The sequence below is a fragment of the Lithohypha guttulata genome, assembly GCF_036872675.1.
Source record: "Lithohypha guttulata strain CCFEE 5908 chromosome Unknown scaffold_5, whole genome shotgun sequence".
NCBI classification, from domain to species: domain Eukaryota; kingdom Fungi; phylum Ascomycota; class Eurotiomycetes; order Chaetothyriales; family Trichomeriaceae; genus Lithohypha; species Lithohypha guttulata.
This window is the reverse complement of record NW_027042754.1, coordinates 1,350,779-1,369,833: the sequence shown is the minus strand read 5'-3', so window position 1 is coordinate 1,369,833 and position 19,055 is coordinate 1,350,779. Positions and strand designations below refer to the sequence as shown.

At 48.6% G+C, this 19,055-nt stretch overlaps 11 protein-coding genes across 11 annotated transcripts; 5 read left to right on the top strand and 6 right to left on the bottom strand.

The window, feature by feature from the left end:
* Positions 1-25: 25 nt before the first annotated feature.
* Positions 26-1,123, top strand: LTR64_006946 (uncharacterized protein; the record flags this gene model as incomplete). The annotated part of the gene is made up of 2 exons (XM_064901272.1): positions 26-301; positions 569-1,123. The coding sequence occupies 2 exons, from the start codon at positions 26-28 to the stop codon at positions 1,121-1,123; spliced, it is 831 nt and encodes a 276-aa protein (XP_064752348.1).
* Positions 1,124-2,394: 1,271 nt separating this feature from the next.
* Positions 2,395-3,352, top strand: LTR64_006945 (uncharacterized protein; the record flags this gene model as incomplete). The annotated part of the gene is made up of 3 exons (XM_064901271.1): positions 2,395-2,618; positions 2,676-2,902; positions 3,057-3,352. 3 exons carry the CDS (start codon positions 2,395-2,397, stop codon positions 3,350-3,352), a joined length of 747 nt encoding a protein of 248 aa, XP_064752347.1.
* Positions 3,353-3,409: 57 nt separating this feature from the next.
* Positions 3,410-4,066, top strand: LTR64_006944 (uncharacterized protein; the record flags this gene model as incomplete). The annotated part of the gene is made up of 1 exon (XM_064901270.1): positions 3,410-4,066. One exon carries the CDS (start codon positions 3,410-3,412, stop codon positions 4,064-4,066), a length of 657 nt encoding a protein of 218 aa, XP_064752346.1.
* A 659-nt stretch (positions 4,067-4,725) lies between these two features.
* LTR64_006943 (uncharacterized protein) lies at positions 4,726-6,253 on the bottom strand (the record flags this gene model as incomplete). The annotated part of the gene is made up of 2 exons (XM_064901269.1): positions 4,726-6,019; positions 6,066-6,253. 2 exons carry the CDS (start codon positions 6,251-6,253, stop codon positions 4,726-4,728), a joined length of 1,482 nt encoding a protein of 493 aa, XP_064752345.1.
* Positions 6,254-7,559: 1,306 nt separating this feature from the next.
* Positions 7,560-9,251, top strand: LTR64_006942 (uncharacterized protein; the record flags this gene model as incomplete). The annotated part of the gene is made up of 1 exon (XM_064901268.1): positions 7,560-9,251. The coding sequence occupies one exon, from the start codon at positions 7,560-7,562 to the stop codon at positions 9,249-9,251; it is 1,692 nt and encodes a 563-aa protein (XP_064752344.1).
* Positions 9,252-9,455: 204 nt separating this feature from the next.
* LTR64_006941 (uncharacterized protein) lies at positions 9,456-10,120 on the bottom strand (the record flags this gene model as incomplete). The annotated part of the gene is made up of 2 exons (XM_064901267.1): positions 9,456-9,511; positions 9,562-10,120. 2 exons carry the CDS (start codon positions 10,118-10,120, stop codon positions 9,456-9,458), a joined length of 615 nt encoding a protein of 204 aa, XP_064752343.1.
* Positions 10,121-12,004: 1,884 nt separating this feature from the next.
* Positions 12,005-12,633, top strand: LTR64_006940 (uncharacterized protein; the record flags this gene model as incomplete). Its single annotated transcript, XM_064901266.1, has 2 exons — positions 12,005-12,177; positions 12,225-12,633. 2 exons carry the CDS (start codon positions 12,005-12,007, stop codon positions 12,631-12,633), a joined length of 582 nt encoding a protein of 193 aa, XP_064752342.1.
* A 41-nt stretch (positions 12,634-12,674) lies between these two features.
* On the bottom strand, positions 12,675-13,355 carry VPS20 (Vacuolar protein sorting-associated protein 20; the record flags this gene model as incomplete). The annotated part of the gene is made up of 2 exons (XM_064901265.1): positions 12,675-13,269; positions 13,318-13,355. The coding sequence occupies 2 exons, from the start codon at positions 13,353-13,355 to the stop codon at positions 12,675-12,677; spliced, it is 633 nt and encodes a 210-aa protein (XP_064752341.1).
* Positions 13,356-13,806: 451 nt separating this feature from the next.
* On the bottom strand, positions 13,807-14,814 carry LTR64_006938 (uncharacterized protein; the record flags this gene model as incomplete). The annotated part of the gene is made up of 1 exon (XM_064901264.1): positions 13,807-14,814. One exon carries the CDS (start codon positions 14,812-14,814, stop codon positions 13,807-13,809), a length of 1,008 nt encoding a protein of 335 aa, XP_064752340.1.
* A 512-nt stretch (positions 14,815-15,326) lies between these two features.
* Positions 15,327-16,820, bottom strand: LTR64_006937 (uncharacterized protein; the record flags this gene model as incomplete). Its single annotated transcript, XM_064901263.1, has 2 exons — positions 15,327-16,708; positions 16,775-16,820. 2 exons carry the CDS (start codon positions 16,818-16,820, stop codon positions 15,327-15,329), a joined length of 1,428 nt encoding a protein of 475 aa, XP_064752339.1.
* A 342-nt stretch (positions 16,821-17,162) lies between these two features.
* LTR64_006936 (uncharacterized protein) lies at positions 17,163-18,744 on the bottom strand (the record flags this gene model as incomplete). Its single annotated transcript, XM_064901262.1, has 3 exons — positions 17,163-17,398; positions 17,446-18,505; positions 18,556-18,744. The coding sequence occupies 3 exons, from the start codon at positions 18,742-18,744 to the stop codon at positions 17,163-17,165; spliced, it is 1,485 nt and encodes a 494-aa protein (XP_064752338.1).
* Positions 18,745-19,055: the final 311 nt, after the last annotated feature.

Sequence of the window (19,055 nt, the reverse complement as noted above, 5' to 3'; positions counted from 1 at the left end):
CTAGGGTCTGATCACTGCTGGGAGTATGGACTCTGAAAGGATAACTGAGCAGTCCGCAGACAGCACGCAGTTGCCCTCTCCCGAAGCTGAAATTCTGAAATCCGCGATGTTTATGCATTTCAAAGTATCTGGGGGACCTCACATGGACGCACTCCTGTACAATCAAGCCACGATCATGAAGATGATTCAGGACATCCGCTTAATGCAGTCTCGGGGCCTAGGCAAACGTACTGTTGGCAGCGACGACCAGGTTGAGATGGATGTTGATGCTCCAACTACGTCAATCGAATTCGCAAAAGAGGTAAGCCGTATGTTGTGATTCTTGCAATGTCATGTTAATACGCTTAATACACATTGTCGCCCTCTTTCGGCACACAAACCGAGTGCTTTTTGATCAACAACTGCCGATTATCCAAGCAGCTAACAATTCTTCGAATAGGTCAAAGAAATGATGGCCGACGAGGAGATTAAGCCACTGCTTATCAATCTTCTTGGTAAATGGATGGCCAATGATAAGCCAAAGAACAAAGTCGCTGGCAATCGTCGAAACAAGAACCTTGCCGCCTAGGCTCGGTCAATGTTCGAGTTTTTCAAAGACAAGCTGACTCAGTACTGGGATCGTGAGAGTGACCAGTGGGACTTCGAAGACGTAGACGAAGTGGTCTACCACAGAATGACGCAATTGCTCAAGAAGATCGAGGGAAGTGCAATGGCGATCCAAGAACTTCACATTTCGTTGGGCAAAGCTCAAGCTGATAAGGGAGGCCCCAAAGGCACGAAGCGCAAGAGATCGACGGGTGCAACCGGTGCACAGGAAGCTGAAAGCCTCGTTACCGCGGCTGGCACAAGTCCTGGTACACGTCGACGAACCACCGAGCCTCTGTCAGTCGGAGATGCAGCTATTGACATGCCGGATGAGTACGATTACGACGACCTTTATAATCTTGAGGAGGAGACAAGAATGTTCTCACGCCTCACAATGAGGATGGTGAAGCCTCGCAAGGCCATTAAAGAGTTTTTTCGATCTGGTGAGCTCAAGAACGAAGAGGATGTCAAGGCTGCTATTCAGGAAAGCAAGGAAGATGCTGCATTGCGAAGAGTTTACAGTCTGATGGTGGACTGAGAGCACTCTGGTGACGCGTGAGGCGACGAAGGAGATACTAGTAGTGACCGCAACTGTGATGTCGTGGAGGTACGTTCTTGGGTATCGAGAACCAATACTGTGTAGCTCAGACAGTTGAGCAAAAGAGTACGAAGGCTTACTCCCTGGTATAGAGGATTTCATCAGCTACATCGAGCTGTAGTGCTTGTAGTATATTGAAGTAGTGGTGTGATTGATTGCAATCTCCTCTTTGACTGGTCGTCAAAACACGTGAACATGAGCGGGATCTTCGATAGTGTAACATTGTGTCATTGCCGCAATGTAATTGATACAATCAGACTCTAACTGTGCCGATTCCAGCATACAGTACCTATTATTAGGCTCACCAGTCTCGGAAAAAGCACCCAATCGTTCCCGATCGGAGCTGAACTTTCCCACTGCACGACAGCAACACAACGAACGCCAAACATATCCTTCCGCCGGATCCCTTCCCTTAATTTACATAGCATATGTCCACTTCATGTGCTGAGCGTGTAGCGACTGCACGACGCTTTTCTACCTTGTAATCTCACATGGTAGCTAGCTTAGGATTGATTGAGCATTTTCATGTGTTACAGAAGTTCGCACGTGCAGCAGTTACCACTCCTAGCGTTTCGCTCGATGTCTACCCTTCTTACTGCACTGACAGGCAAAGTGCCGAAGCGATTTTGTGAGCAATCATGGTGACAACAAGGCCAAATCATGCAGGGCTCACCCTTGACGAATAGTTTGCTATTGAAACAACGGCGATAGTGCGTCTACGCGGCAAGGCATGATGACCCGCAGATATGTCAGTGGTTGCTGCGCAAACATAGAAAGTGCCATCATGCTGTCCAATAATGGTCAGAGAGGCGGTATAATCGCAGGCAGCTGCAGATCTCCTGGGCGGGATTGAAATACCAGGCAGATTGTGGACAGTCAGCTTTGATTACGAGTAGACTGTACCGGTCTCATGTTGCCAGCTTCATCCAGTATGATGCTGACGATTGGGTGGAGAAGGAACTTCACGATTCTTATCCTGCATAAAGATTGACAATGTGCAGTCAGGCAGACAAGCATGTCGTTGTCGTTTGTCCTGATGATTGTGTGTTTTTAGGATTCTCTGCTACTGTATAACAGTGAGCTCAGCTGCCCGAAACTGTCATCAAAGGCCTGTTGATATAGCTCACTACAACCTGTGGGTTGCTTGCATTGCTTACACATTTCTGTAGTATTCCACGTTAGGCCGTGAAAGCTATACACAATCTCTAGCAATGCCGCCCACCCTGAGGCCCACCCGGGGCGGTTTTGAAGTCGGTATAGACGACTTTCTTGACAATTTCGACCCCGACGACCCAGAGGCTATCCGAGATTGGGAAGAGAGATATGGCGATGTGGACGATGATGCTCTCTTCCGATCAGGCTCGGCTAGCCTTCAGCAGCGACAGGATCTGCATCTCAGATTATTTCTGAAGAGTATGAAAGCTTACAGTGCGAGGTGAGTCAAACGCTAGTAACCTTGTCACTAGGTGGTGCAGTGTTGATCACATCTCAGGTATGACGAAAACTACAAAGACTTGACCGACGACCAGATCATGGACCAAGAAATCAGGTCTGCGAGTGAGGAGACAGTGCTCAGAAACGTTCGCATCTATCTACGTGATGCCTGTTTCTTCACACGTGGCCGAGCGATGCAAGACAATAGACCCAGATATCAAACACTTATTCAGCATCGTAACAGCATGTTGTTCTGGGTGAGATGGGAGATGCCGTCGGATAGAGGTATGTTGTCAACCTTCGTTCTTTGATCTAGGTCTCAGGAGTCGCAAGTACTCTATGAATGGGCCAACCGTTGTGCAGCCGATTATAGATTGTGCATTGTGTCGAACGAGCCTATGTGAATACTCTAGTTGTACGCACATACTGACATCCACAGTTCCTACTGAATGGGAGTTCCTCAACGTTGCGAACCAGACGCTGCAGAATGTCGCGCGTCGCTGGGGAGTTAACAAAACCAGAAAAGTCAAGACTTACATGGGTCATCACGAATTGAAGCAACTCATAGACGATGACACAGCCAAAAGCCCTTATATGGCTGTCACTGAAAGCCATCACCTTGCTTGGTGCTTGGGCCTTATCTGTGGCGTGCGTCCTGGTTCTATTGGTTGGTCAAAGAACTGGCCTCATCAATTCCTGACGTTCAATGAAGTTCAGATATCCCGCGGTCATTAACGAGGAGTCTTTGACGCTACGATCACCTTTCTCTATCTGAAAGGAAACCACGATACGATGGAAGCTCAGGACGGTCTCAAATTCAGTGTCAATGGTGCCACATCGTCCGATTTCTTGACTGTCTCAATTCCGCATCGTCTCTTGATCATGTTACTGCGTAGAGGCGGTTTGCAGGACCACGCAACCCTGGAGTCACTTTTGCAAGGCAACGAGCACGAAGTCCGAGTCAAACCAGACTTTCTTGGAAAACCTGTCTGCAGAGCAGCTGGTCCTCGTGGATTGAGTATCACGGAAGCAGCCGTCGGTGGCAGGAGCCTATCCACCTTTCTTGCTGACCATGCAGTTCAAGCTGGCTATCCATTGGGTATCACCATGTATAGCTGGAGAAGAAAAGCTGCCACGACTTGGACAAGAGATTTGGGTCACGACGTCGCGCGTCAACTTATGGGTCATGACTTGAACTCACATACATTAGAGCAATATTACGAGCAAGGGTTGTATGACCGGCCTGTCTTTGAGATAGCAATGAGACTAGATACTCAGTGGACTCAGGTGAGGTTACAAGAACAATCCTCTGAGATACTGCGACGCATGGAAGTCATGGAAACCAAGCGTCTACGAGGAGCGTTTGTTGATCGACGAGTGAACGAAGTTCTGAACGAAAACGATGAATACCAGCAAGCAAAGCAAGCCTCCAATCTCAAAGCTATGTGATTACTGGAGCGCCGTGCACGACGACTTGTTACTCAAATTCTTCATGGTGAGCAGAAGCGGTTGTATAACAGCAGATTGACAACGCAGGAGCTCCGACGACGTGAAGAAGCATTGAAACGACCTGGAGAACTCGTCAATCGTATCCGTAATGCGGCAAGAAACAAGCTGAGGAATCAGGCTACAGTATCTGCAGCGCAACGACAGCCTCAACAGCCCGTCGTACAAACACCTCCTACAGGCACCCCAGCTCAGCGCACATTACAAGGTCAAGATCAGAGTCGAACAAAATGTCGTAATCAGCACAGGTAACGAGGCAGAAGGTGGTACTTTCGAGCATCCTGCGAGGCCTACTGCACAGAATCGCGCCACATTACAGCGGGGCGACGAAAATGCTCCCTACGTGCATCCTGGCGTTTGGCAAGAGACTTCTGAAAGCTACTGACTACTTCAAGTCATTTTCTCAACCTATGTGGCTACAAGGAGCTGTGCACATGCAACATGAGCACGAAATCTACGACAGTAGTAGGACAAGGCAGTTGCCGAGTTGGGTAACTTGCGCATGATGTTCTTTGACGTGGAGAGGAAACCTGCTTATCCAATGCAATTTGCGTTGTGTAGTAACGACATGTCGCTTTTTTCTGATCTCTATCGCAAACAATCTAGCTCGAGCTTGTATATGCCGACCTTGCTCTCCATGTATGCCCAAATTTGTAGATCAAAATGGGTATGGGCGCAAGGGCGAGACTGACCGCTCCGAGTACTGCAAACCCCCATCCATAGCCCAATTTAGCTGTCAGGGGAGTCGCTGCAAGTGGAAAAAATGTTCCCATCAAACATCTCGCCACAATGACTGCTGTCATGCCTGATGCAGAGTATGACCCGAGAGCATCAACCACATAGGACAGAATGGGAAGAAAGCCAAGCATAAGCGAAACGCCAATCAAGCCTATCGCAACCAACAACACAGGCAAAGGAAGATGCTTCTCAGCAACCAACCCATACGCTGCAATGGTGGCTGGCAATGTGAATGCTCCCAGTATGGCGAGTGGAAGTCGATATTCAGGACGATCAATACCTTTGTTTGCATCTCGAAGACGAACATATATTCTGTCGAGAACTCTGTTGCAAACGAGGACGGCGATAGTAGAGCCGATGCTGAAGCAGATGAAGCATGATCCAGTAAGAGCAGGTGAAAGTCCGTACACACCCTCCAGAACATCTGGCAGTGTTGTCGCCATGACATAATAGTAGGTGAAAGTCATTCCACCGAACAAAGAGAGTCCTTGCAGAACTACCGAGCTGTAAAAGACGCGAAAAGGGCGTGCGATGGACGCCCAAAAGCCCCGTTCGAAATTTTGATCGTTATCGTACGCGGTCTTTATACTAGACAACCTATTTTCATGCTGTATCTTCGACACCCTTCGTCTAAGGATAGTAACCTTGTAGGTTTCACGAAAATAACACAAAAACGCGATCTCACAGGCCAGAGCAAGGACCGCCGCGATCCAGAGGACCTGTCGCCATCCTATACTGTTAGCAATAGCGCCAGCCATCGCTGGCCCGACCGCACCACCAATCATGGGAGCGATCATGATCATGCTCATGGCTGATCCTCTTTGCTCAGGCGGGAAAATGTCTCCGACTATGGCAGGGTTGAGTACGTTGGATGCCACAGCAGCACCAGTCAACAATCTGGCGGCGATGAACAAGTTCGTGCTTTGACAGGATGCAGCGAGGACGGTGAACGCTACGAAAAGCATGGTAGCCACATTCAAGACTCGGCGTCGACCGAACATCTCGGATAGAGGACCAATAAAGAGAGGTCCTGCAGCCTCTCCGAGCTCCCAAATCGTGACGAGGAGAACACTCGCGGACTTGTTTGGACGGTCGTTATGGCTGAGGTCTCGAACGATGCGGTTCGCTATTGGGACGACGGAGATACAGGTGAATGTGCTGTTATATATTAGCAACAACCACAAAACGTTCAAGTGTCGCATACACTGTGAAGGCCATGAAAGCCAGCAGATCAACGATTGCCCATTTGAATGTTGCAGACCATTGCAAAGGGTTTTCGGGGTCGTCCGCGTGAAAATCAATGACAGTGACATTGTCACGAACGTCTTTGCAGATATCGTCTGGATGATCACTCTTAGGAAGCAGTGGCTGCCTCTCAGCGTCCGTGCTCATGCTCAAATTGTCATGGGATTGGACATAGACTGATCGTGTCAGAGACAGTGGTGTGTATAAAGACTGCTAATCTCATCCGGCTATGTGGGCCGCTCAAAACATAGTTGCCACAATGGATGTGGAAAGTTCGTTAGACAATGTCTAACGTGGACGCGTGTATACCTATAGCCTATCTAGATAATATGAATTAAATGGTCTTAACTCCTCAGGAGCGATCAAGAATTGGCATAAGGAGATCGTGGATCTGTCCGTGGTTGATGTGGCACTTACCAAATAGCGGAAATATAGAAGTCTCTGACGCATGGCTTATATAGCTACAAGCATTCTATGAGGAAAGTGTACTCATACATCTAGACTGGAGTCTGTGCACACAACGGTCTAGCATGTCACTCGTCTTGCTGCTTGTTCCATTATGTCGCTGGTTCCGTAATCACAACAGGAAATTTACAATCGGAAAATCAGTAGCACTCCAGTGCATGAAATGATTGAGCTCGAGGTGAAAGTGTTATGCCAACAACGTTTCATGTAGTCGCTCTTGGAGTGTGGTAACTACAATACTCGGTTGGACACGTATTGTCCTGCATTACCGGTGCTTCAAATTCAAGTTGTAGGAGCAGAGCACGTAGCCTTGAAGAAGTAGTTAATTCGATATCAATGTCAGAGCGTCAACAATGTGTCTTTGCTCTTCCACCTTGAAGCGTAGGAGAAAACACGCTAGAGCTTTTTAGGAGTAGGATGCCCGTGTCCGTCGAAACAGCTTCTCAGAATGCTTCTTCACCCTTCTCGGGAATATCGGTTCCTGAACGCTCTGCGTGTAGCCTCCGCACGATCTCGTTCATGCGTACACTAACCGGGATATGAATCTCAGATTCCAATCCGCCAAGTTGTACTTTTTTCATGCGGAAGGTGCTAACAGCAGCGGAAACGTCATCCGTTAGTGACGTTTGGGCGAATACACTGATCATCATATTCACATCGGAATCCATCAACGCGTCGTGGAGAGCATGTCTGTCGCGACTGAGCAATCCATTGCTTTTCATTCGCTGTAAGTGTTTGAATCATGCTGTCATGTAACTGTGCAACACCATTCACGTTCATCTTATAGCATAGCTGCAGCTTCACTGTGCCTGATTCCCTGCTATTCCCGATGTCTTCAAGATTGCTTACACGCAGGATCTTCTGCAATATCACATCCTCCAAAAAATTCCTTCCCACAAGCAGGTTCCAAGCAGTGTCCTCGTTATCTACCTGCCGTGCATCGCAACCTGTACACTCTAGAAACCGTTCACCCATCTACTCTAGAGCCATGGCGACCGTGGCCCCCTCAAGGACAGTCAATGTCTCGGTTGATCCAGAGCATTACATGAAGACCTCAGGTGCACTCGATCCTGTATGGATCAAGACCATGCCCTACTCGAAGTTCCCAACTTTTCCTAAGCTCGAGAAGGACATCGAGACAGATACTCTGATCATTGGTTCCGGTATCTCTGGTGTCTCGATAGCCTACGAACTTGTCAGACAGGGCGCCAATGTCACTATGATAGAAGCTCGAAACATCCTCGGTGGTGAGACTGGCAGAACAAGTGGTCACTTAGCCTCAGATCTAGACGACGGCTATACTCAGATTGGCAAGAAGCACGGGAAGGAAGGTGCAAAGATAGCAGCTGAGAGTCACACGTGGGCTGCAAAAAGAGTGGGTGAAGTCAGCAAAGAGCTAGGCATAGATTGTGAATGGAGAATGCTACCAGGTTACGACTTCTCACAGTTTATGAAGGGTACCAAGGAACACGACGATGACATGAAGGAGATTCTCTCCGAGATGGATGCTGCGAAAGAGGCCGGCCTCAAAGTCGAGTATCTTGAGGGTTACGCTCTCAAGGGTTGGGACGGAAAGCATGACCAGCGTGATGCCGTCAAGTTCCACGACCAGGCCACCTTCCACCCTACCAAGTACGTCGTTGGAATCCTCGAATGGTTGAAGAAACAACCAAACTTCCAAGCATTTACCAACACTAGAGCTGTGACAATCAACGAGAAGGGTGTTACTGTACCTCTGGTTGACGTTCACCTGGGCTCAAAGGGTGTGAAGGTTGAAACTACAGGTGGTCAAACTATAATGGCCTCACAAGTCGTCGAAGCTACCTGTATCCCACTACAGCGCCTCAGCATTGTCGCAGAGATAGAGTACAACAGAACATACTGCATTGCCATCCGTATCCCCAAGGGCGTGGTCGAGGACTGCCTCTTCTACGACTCCAAGGAAGAGTACAAGTACGTCCGAATGACAGAATGCGACGAGAAGGATGACTACATGGTCATCGGTGGCTGCGATCACCCAGTCGGTCAAGAAAACGCATGGGACGAGCGATATGACGAGCTTGAATCCTGGGTCCGCGAGCGATTCACACAAGCCGGCAGCGTCGACTTCAAGTGGAGTGGTCAGATCATGGAGCCACTTGACTACATGGCATTCATCGGCCGAAACAGCGGCGCACAGAAAGTCTACGTCGTCACTGGTGACAGTGGTAACGGTCTGACACACGGTGTCATCGCTGGCAGAATCATCAGCAACATGATCCTCGGTCATCCAGATCCATGGGAAAAGCTCTACGACCCACGACGACGAGACTCGACTCTCGCCAAGGTATTACCAGACATTGCTCAGCACGCCGTACAAATCAATTCGCAATACCGACGGTTCCTGAAGAGCGATATCCAGGATGTGGAGGATCTTGGTCTCGAGAAGGGAGGTGTTTTGAACTCGGGCACAAGCAAGCCTATTGCCGTATACAAGGATGCCAATGGTAAGGTACACAAGTTAAGCGCTCTGTGTCCTCACTTGAAGGGTGTGGTGTGCTGGAATGACAGCGAGAAGTCTTGGGACTGCCCGGTCCACGGTAGCAGATTCTCAAAGGATGGCAAGCAGATTATTGGTCCTGCTAATGTTGATATGCATCCTGCTGATCAGTCCGAGCTCAAGACGCCTTTGATGAGATAAGTAGATATTGGTGCAGGCGTTTTCTGAGTTGTGTTCTCATTGTATACCGCAGACAAAACTTATAGGTAGTCATAAGGTAATGCATTGGTGTTTCGAAAGACCATTCAATACTAGAAACATGGCTTTACAAGACTTTCATTAGCTACACAAGATTTTCGAGTTGTCCATCAATAGGCATCGGATCCTTGTGGAGCGATGCTCATGCTAATCAAGGACATCTGCTCCATAGTATGCTAGAAGATCGCTTCTTGAAGAACTACCTAGCCTTTTTGTAAGCAGACCATCTAATGACCTCGCGTGCACTATATACCCCAAGTCCACAGTCCAAGAAGGACACCGGCCAAGAAATAGACATTCGGCAACAATGCTGCGATCGCGCCGTTTGCGGACGTGGCAGGACCTCCAAATGCTGGTGTAGTCGTAGTTGTAGTCGTACTCACGATGACCGAGGTCTCTGTGTACCCCAGAGTGGTCGTAACATCAGATGATTCAGAAATGGTGTTATTAGGGATGATCGTAAGAGTTATACTTGGCATGCTAGCGTTCGAAATCGAGACCTCGTGTATGGTGACAGTATATGGACCTAACCACGTGGCGTTTCCGGGTGCAGGATTTCGAGGTGATGCCGACGCTGTCAAGGTGGAAGTGGTTGTGGAGGTCATCCTAGTCGTCAACAGGGGCTTAGATATGCCAGGAGTGGTAATGGTCAGTGTGCTTGTGGTCGGAAGTGTGACCGTCGTGCTGGGCAGGATGAATTCCGTGGCATCGACAAAGCCAGCGGGAGGTAGGGCCTCATTGACAGTAGTCAGAAAGGGTAAGAATCCTGCTTCGTGCTGGTGATCGTCTGGGGTACCCTGTGACGTGGCCATGTGTGCATGGTACAACAACTTCGTCAGCAAGACGAGTAAGCCATGTGGTTTTAGTTTATTGCTGGCGGAAGTGGGTAGTATGCCTTCAGTGTCATTCGCTGATGCATGACTGGTATTGGAGGCAGAATAGCCCGATGATACTGTAGATGTTCCAGACATATTTTGATTGTGGACGACCGCAGTGAAAGCAGGTTTTCTGTTGGAAAGGGGACTGCTTGGTGCTTGAACGAGTCCTTCGCTAGGGCAGGAAGTTTTTGTGGTATTCGCCATCGGTCTTCGCATTGTGACAGAAGTCGACGCCAGGTTGCTGGACGCAATTACCTCCGAGCTCTTGTTGGCAGCTAAGGATCCGGTTGCAGGAATAGGATACACCGTACGAGTCAAGACAGGATATGGAGTTCCATTGACGGTTGTAGCATATGACTGACTGGGCAAGGGAGTATGTACTGAAGATTGTCAGTATGTGTGGTCTCTTGTTGAAAAGCAGATAATGCCTACAGGAGGGGGTCCAATACACAGTCGTTGTAACATTTTGACCTGTGGCAACTATGACCTGTGAGTATATTTGCTGGAAGATTTGTAGAGGCTCGTACCATCAGTGACAGTGAGAGTGGACGAGCTCGTTAACCTGATTGTCTCTGGAACGGATGTGCTATTCGTCCATAGAGGTGATGGACCTGTAGACGTTATCAAATGGTCCCCATGTGTCAATGCTCTAGCATACCTTGAAAATTGCAGCCAGAGCTGATGCAGGTGCTCGAGGAATTCGCAGTGCTTGGTAAAGCAGGCACCGTGACTATGGTTTTGTAGGTAACAGTTGTGGTAACGATAACGGTGGTGCTGCTTGTTGGACTCGGTCCTTCGCTGGCGCAATAAATCAGAGTAGGCGCGAAGGCCAAGAGAAAAGATAGGACCTTCATTGAATCTGGTAATGGCGGTCTCGGCCAAGGTGAGTTAGTGAGGAAGGAGCGATGACAGAAGTTGGCGAAAAGACTTAGTAAGATCTTCGAAATTAGGGCTGCGGGAAAGACACCGCAAACAAACTCATGAAACAACAGCGGGGTCGAGATCAAAGTGAAGGTCAAGAGTGTAAGAGTTCATTCTCCTTACACTTCTGCACTTCGGTTTTCAGCCTTGTCCATGACTCTGAGTTCGTGTTGCTTCTTCATTGCCTTTCGAAATAGTAACACAGATGAGGATGGTAGCTGCATTCATGGCAAATTGCAAGGTAATTGTGTAACCCGATACTTACGTCTACTGTTGATACCAAGCGGACATAATAAGCTGAGAAGGCTCCATATACTGACACCATGCCACAAGAAGTACATGTACTCTGCTTGACGTGAACCTTCACACAAAACATAGATTCATACTTACCACTGTCATGGAGAAACGCCTCCACGCCAGGTGCTATTAACGCAGTATCTCCATGGAGAACATCAGATGGCTTTTGTATTCACCTGGACCGATATGCCGAGTACTCAAGTCGTATTTTAGCATGGAATTCCGTGAAACTTTCCATAATCCCAGTTCGACATCTAATTGTTGCTATCTTCTCCGTCTTCGATGGTCTTGTTCGAGGTGAAGATAGGGCCGAATCTCGAAGCGCTGAATCCTTAAAGTGTTTGCATCATTTGCACATACGGTATGATACCTAATCTGGCTAGCGTTTTGTTGCCCACACCCGATTGACCAATACAGTGACGTCGAGCCACGTTGTGTCAGGAAACTGCTGTTCCAGAGTGATACCAATCCTGAGCCATTAACAACCAGACTCAGAGACAGTCTTGCACCATCAGTATTCTGTCGACAAAAGTAAAGATGTCTTGTGAACACGAGCATCACGACCATCATGGAGAACACGATCATTCTCACGACCTAGAGATGGCTCTTCAATCCAATCTCTACAAACAGATTCAGTTCGACCAGATCCGGACACTTAACGAAGCGACCGTTCGGTCGGGAGCAGCAATCGTCCAGAAGGAATGGCGTGACAGACTCCAAGATACTCCTGTGCTCGAGAGTGATGCTGACGAACAACTGCTCATGCACATTCCGTAGGACCAATTCTGTCTTCTCTTGGGTAAATGCTAACCATAACTAGGTTTGCTGGCTCTTGCAAACTGTATACCCTGCTGATTCGCACGTCTGATACAGCTTCCGCACCTCGAAAGCTCAAGCTGTTCCGCAATCGTGACGACCTTGATTTTGGTAGTGCTTCAGATCTGCAGCCTACTCAGACCATCGAGTTACCACGTACCAACGAAGTGGCGGAGATTGCTCTCAATCGTGCCCATTGGAACACCACGACGTCAATCGACTTGTTCTTCGAGGACAACCATTCCGATGGAGAGGAGGATGTGACTATGCTGTATTATCTAGGCTTCCAGGGTGACTTCATGGCTCTGAATCGCGAGCCGATTAGTGTGCTGTATGAGGCTGCGGCTAATCCCAGTGATCACAAAGTGATTCAAGGGTTGACCAACACGAATCAGCAGTCGTTGGGTCAGTAAAGTAGTGGAAACTCGACCGGTTATATCCAAGAAACGTTCGCTCACGCTGCCTGCAACTGTGCTCTTCTCTGCTTCGCTCTTTCCTTCTGCTTCTGTTCCCTGTCAAGTTCCGTTTCTGGTGCATTGGGCAGGTCACCATCAGTAATAACGGTCTTATTCGGTGCATCGGGTAGGCTGACACCATTCATCTCTATTTCGAGAGCTTCCAGCTCATCCTCGACTTCATCCTCCTCCTGATTGCTCAACTGACCAGCAAGGGCCTCACTGATCTCTTCCTGTTCGCGTCTGGCTTCTGCGCCTTCTTCCATCATCTTCTCAACAGCAGCCAGACCACCCATTTCCTTGTTAATCATCTTCAGAACTTCGGTACCTCTTTGCAAGCCAAAGACAACATCTTTCTGCACTAACGAAAACTCAACATTGGAGGTCAGCTTCTCCAGTTGCTCGAGTTGAGCATCGGTCTGCGATAGTAGGGATTCTTGAAACTTCTTCCGCCGAAGAGCTAGAAGAGCTTTGTCCTTCTCTCCTTTTGCGAGACATACGCGGGCGATCTCCTTTTCGCGGTTTGTAATAACAGTAATCTTCTTCTGGTATTGTTTGAGCTTATCTCGCTGGTTCTTCATGTCCAGGATAGCCCTGCATTTACGTTGTCAGCTGCGCTTTGGCTGTTGAGATTGAACGCACCTGTCCTGCGAGGAGATCTTGCTCCCTGAGTTCCCCATCTTCGCTGCATGACTTCAATAAGTTCGCGGAAATGACTCAGGATGAATGAGTTCAAACGGCGTTCGTGTTGAGCGCCGAGTTTCATTCGAGGCACGCTTATTCCTGCTCAGCTGGGCATTGACATCACTGTCTTCTTCTCGCCTAATCTCGGCCCGAACGTGCCTAGCCATTTCAAGTCACAGTGTCGAGTCGTCCTTCACAGCAATACCACTGATCCGCTGGACTTCTCGTAGTGTCGATGGCAATACGCAAGATTCGACGGCCAGTAAGCCTGAATGTGAAAAATGCACCAGTCATCGTCTCACGGATCTGCTTTACTTCTATGGGATTGACAGTCCTGACGTGTCATGCTTGCCTCACAGTTCCAATTTGATATTCGAACGCCGTCCCGCTGGAAGATCTTATTCGTCTCGAGATTCTTGTTAAGCAGTTTTGATGTATAAAAGTCATCTAGCTACCCATTACCCAGCCCGTACCATCGCCTAGGCCAGCCTGACCTTTCTTAACCCATCCACTCATCTCAATTCCCAGCCAATCAGCTTCAGTACGATCCAGGCCCTCTTCAAAGTCATAACATTGCGCTCCCATAACATGCAGACTCCTGCCGTTCAGACCCTGACTCTCATATTCATCCCAGGCCATTCCGCCCGCACTTGGCCTGTCTTTCACGTTTGGTGCCTGCTTGCTATCGTACCTGATTGCACGATTGCCTGAACTGGCAGCGCAGACAGCAACAATCACACGAGCAATATCTTCAGGTCCATTGACAGGAAGTCCAGCTGCATGCCAGCCATCTCTGATCCCAGCAACCATCCGCGTCTCAGTGAAACTCGGGCAAATCGCGTTCACTCTGACGCCAGGATATGCTTTCGGTACGTACAGCCGCAACGATCGTAACAACCCAAGTACTCCGTGCTTGCTCGACTGATAAACAGGCATACCTGGCGTCTCCTTCCAACCAGCAATGCTGCTTAGCAACGTCAAGCTCTTGTCTCTCCGCACACTCTCATTGCCATGTGCAAGATATGCGCACGCAATATGAGCAAAATGCAACACAGCTTTCAGGTTGATGTCAAGAACAAGCGTACTCGGCTCGATCTCGACCCCTTCAATGCCAGGTCGGGGATCGAACCAGCCTCTCTGCTCCACCAATCCAGCATTTGCAATTGCATGGTCCACCCGATCATACTTCGACATTGCAAGCTTGAACAGAGCTAGATTGTCCTTGTAGTTTCGCACATCAGTCTTGAGAAAGTGGACAGTATCTGCTGAGGTTGAAGAAACGACGTGCTGTGCTCGAGTGTCGTCCAAGTCTCCAAAGATGATCCTGGCGCCGCGGGCGTGTAATTGCTTGACAGTGGCTGCGCCTATGCCAGATGCTCCACCAGTTAGCACAACTACAGAATCTTTCAGCGTTCCAAACGCCAAAGACTCGTGATTGGGGTCGAAGCGAGTCATTGTTCTTATTGGTAGGGCCTAACTAAGCCTGCTGAGAGTGTATTGAGATCAAAAATCCAGAGAGTTGACATACATACAGGTTCTGGTATGTACCTTTCACGGCTCAGTATGCTTAGTCAAGCTGAATAGTAAATAAGGATTCGCATCGGAAGTAGCACCGTATGAAGTAGCTGGCTGTCTTCCGAAGAGATCACCTCCAGGAATTAAAGAACCTTTCCCCGCACAAGTATTCATTACCTTCCAAGCTTGCAATGCCCCTTTTCCAGGGTGAAGTGATCCTTCCGTGATCCGTAGAGCAGATTGATCAAGGCATAAATCATTGCTGCGAGTCCAAGTATATCAAATGCGTGATGATAGACCCATCCCTCGCTGGGAATAATGCCCTCCTGCTGCTCTGGCATGCATGTCAGCCGAGCCTTGATTGGAAGGTATAGTGGGCATGCTGTTGGCCTCAATCCACAGATACTGTGAAGTGAAATTCGAGACCTTTAGATTTATTCGTCGAAAGCGCATTAGCTGGTCGATTGATTTTTGCTTCGACTCGGATCATAAGGTCCGACCTTCATCAATTTCGCCACGTACTGCTTAATAGTTGCGTAGAACTGCACACCGTACTGATAGTAAAGGAATCCAAAGAGCGCTCCACCAAGATGTGCAACATGGTCAAACGTTCGCCATCCCCTAATCCAACCTGCGACATCTAGAGCCAGTATTCCCATAACACCATATTTGATTGGGAAAGAGAAAAATGGTAAGAGAATGATACTCAATCGTGTTTCCGGATCTGTGCATGCAGTCATCGCCACAACCGCGTAGATCGCGCCTGATGAGCCCAGACTTGAGGTACGACCGACTGTCCTCTTGGCTTCGTCGAGACCTAGTCGTTGAGCAATGCGTCCAAATCGGATGGCGCTCCCGATGTGACTCGTCATGGCAGCGAAGACACCAGCAGTCGCAAAGAACGCCAGGAAATGAAGAACTGGCGACGCTTCAGGTATGTTCCCTTTGATGTCTTTTTGCTGAATGGCATGGTAGAGTGTCGCTCCTCCAAAGGTCCACAACGCGAAATTGTTGAGAATGAAGTGAAAAGGTGCTTGGTGGCTGAATGCGGAAGTGAGCATCGTATGCGTCGAGCCACTGGAAGGGCGATGTAAGAAATTGGTTCTTAGGAATTGGGTTAGGCGGGCGCTCCATGGAGACCTGGTCCAAAGAATGAAGACCACGGTGTTAACGAACAGAATCGGAAGAATCATTTGCTGTGAAATAGAAATGTTGAGCACCTTGTTGGCAAGCGTCTGGTAGGCCTGAGTGATAGGCACCTTAATGCTGGCTGGTATATCTCGATCGCGAAGCCATTGCAGACCTTCTGAAGCCTGCTTCGCGCGCATCAGATGCTCCATTTGCATCAATTTGAGCTCATCAACGCCTATCCCCCAGCAGTTTTGCGCAAAGTCGTTCTGTAGTGAATCATCGTGCCCACGGTTCAAGAACGAGGTGATCTTGCCAGGTACAGCACCTCCCAGGAATCGATCTGATAACCGCTGTAAAAGTGAACCTTCCCTTAACTTCTCTGCAACATCATTTGTTTGCTTTAGAGAGGAGTACGCCGCCAAAGTGAACGCAAAAACGCCGAACGATACGAAGTAAAATACAGCTGCGCTAATGGAAGGCTGTTGAACATGCTGTGCTTTTAGAAACGCCTCTTCTTGCTCGGCTTCTAGCACTTCATTCTGAGTGCGTCGAGGGCTTTCGCTGCTACTCTGCCATCGTTGTTGCACGAATGTCAGCGCTGAAGTTGAGCTGAGCGGTTTCGTGACTCGGCGGGAGGTGTGCAGAAAGCGGCTAGTCGATGCATGTTTCAATTGCAATAGTTCCGAGTCTTTCGGACGACTATCTTGCAAACGATAGCTGTTTCGCAATATCAACAAGCGACTGTTGGTTGAAGGATGTACTTTCTGACAAGATTGGCGTGCAGCAATACGAGATAGTGTCAGAAATGCCTCCATGGTGGCCCGACCACGACTCATCGAGGAGCAGTCAACAATTCATAATCGAGAATGTGTTAAGCTTTTTCGAGAACATACACAGACTGATGAAATCCATCTGGCATTGATGGGAATTCGACCAGGTACATAATCTCTTCGAGTTCTGAAAAGGCAGTGGGCTACTGTTCTAAAGTGGACACCAGCCACCCATAATGAATAGCGGAGTGGATACCACTGACATTTTGGAGTCGAACAAGATCTGGTTAGTTAACTCCAGCTTTCAGGTCGATTTGCAGAATTGGTGGAGAGAGCATGGATGAATTCTGTTCACTTCTATATGTCGGGTCTATACAATCACACCTGCTATACATCTATGCATCCAATCACAAACGCTAGCGCTATCAGAAAGGCGATCTTCCAAGGTTCGATCACGGTCTTCTGACCACCCCCAGTACTAGCACTTTGCCCCAGAGTGCTGTCAGTACTTTGTGTGCTTGAAGGCTGTGCTCCATTGCTTGTTGAAGCTGACGATCTTGAGTTTGAGGTTGATGCAGACACTGTTGCTGTTGTAGATGAGGAGATCGTCCCAGATGTGGCGTCTAGAAGGGTTAGCAGGAGGATCATCGATGGAGATAAGAAAACTTACTTGACGAGCTTGAGGCCGATATAGAACCGCCACTGCTAGGGAATCCAAAACCTATTTGCTTACCATCGAAATCGAACACAGCGTAGACATTCTTGAGGAAGACATCGCCTAGAATCCACTGCTTGGGGCCAAATGCTTGATGACCAACAATATTCGAACCACAAATAGTCGTGCTACCTTGCACAGGTTTTCCAACATAATCTCGGGGTGAAATCTGGTAAAGCTTGCCATTGATTTTGACTTCGAGATTCGCACCAGTATTACATGGAACAGTAAAGCTTTCGCCACTTGCGGCAGATCCAGGTATGAGCTTGTGCATGGCTTGTGCATCAGCTGGAGGCAGTAAGATAAACGAAGTCCCTGTGTCAATTATGGCTGTGCGATCGGTGAAACTGCATGGAGCACCACCAACCAGTATATCGTCAACAGGTATCTCCCAGGAATTGTCGTTGGCAGTCTTTGTATACGCTAAAGTGCCGGCGAACTTGGCAGTGTCGATTCCCCCGAACAAGATCTCTCCGTCCTTGGAACCATCTGCCGCTCGATGCAAGTGCACACCAACGACGTTCTGAGCCAGGTTCGCCTGATCATCAAGGACATCCATAATGGTCGGCGTACCCAGATTGCCTGAACTGCGACGGCCTAGTCCTAGAATGCCATCCATAGGATACCCATCGAAATCGCTGCTTGCGTTCGTGGCGAGTCCGAAGCCAAGGTTGATACTGAAATTGGCGAATTTCACAGTGTCACTTCCGACAATGCCGCTGACCGCACCCGTGCCGTATGCAAGATCCCACGTGTTCGTGGTCGTTTTGAGAGTGGTGCTGTCCTCTTTCCCGAATGTATTGTGAATGCTGCATGTTTCCGACAGACAATCGGATGAGAAGACCCATGTGTTGGCTGACCCAGTATCGATCAGCATAAACATCTCTTGTCCTTGACTGCCAAATCTGAAAGTGGAGAAATACGAGTAATCGGAACCATCTTGATGGATAGCGAGAGCATTCGGGCCGCTTGTCGCAGGGTTAGAAAGTACAACGGAGAACTGGTTATCGCGCTTCTGTACAAAAATTAGTATTGCATTCTGAGTACTCGGAGGGTGATGCCTACCTGTACTGGGACCTTGTGAACGTCAACTTTGACTACTCCATTTCGAGATTGAGCTGCTTGTGCTATGGGATAGAATCGTTTCTCGGCTCTCTGTGATTTTCCGTTGTTGTCTCTGTTGTACGGATAGAAGGCTGAAACATAGCTAGACAAGGATAGGACGGCCAGTAACCAAGTTTGGGGATAATGCATCACAGCTGGAGTGACTCAGGCGAAACACACAGAATCGAGATGAGCTGCACCTAGCAATGAGCAATTGGTACAATGAAGAATGATTAATATTATTTTGTTGATCAGAAGACCAGCTTCCGTTTGCAGGTAAAGGATTGTGACAAGTATTGGCTCTATTGTCGTGTTGCTCGGAGAACGTATCAAACGACCGTAGGAACGACAAGAACGAACCGCGAGAACCTCAGCAAAGAGGTCCTTCGAGACAGGGAAAGACGCGTGAATCGGTGAATGGTCGACGACGAAGTTGCACGATTAATTACGCTTGCGAAAAT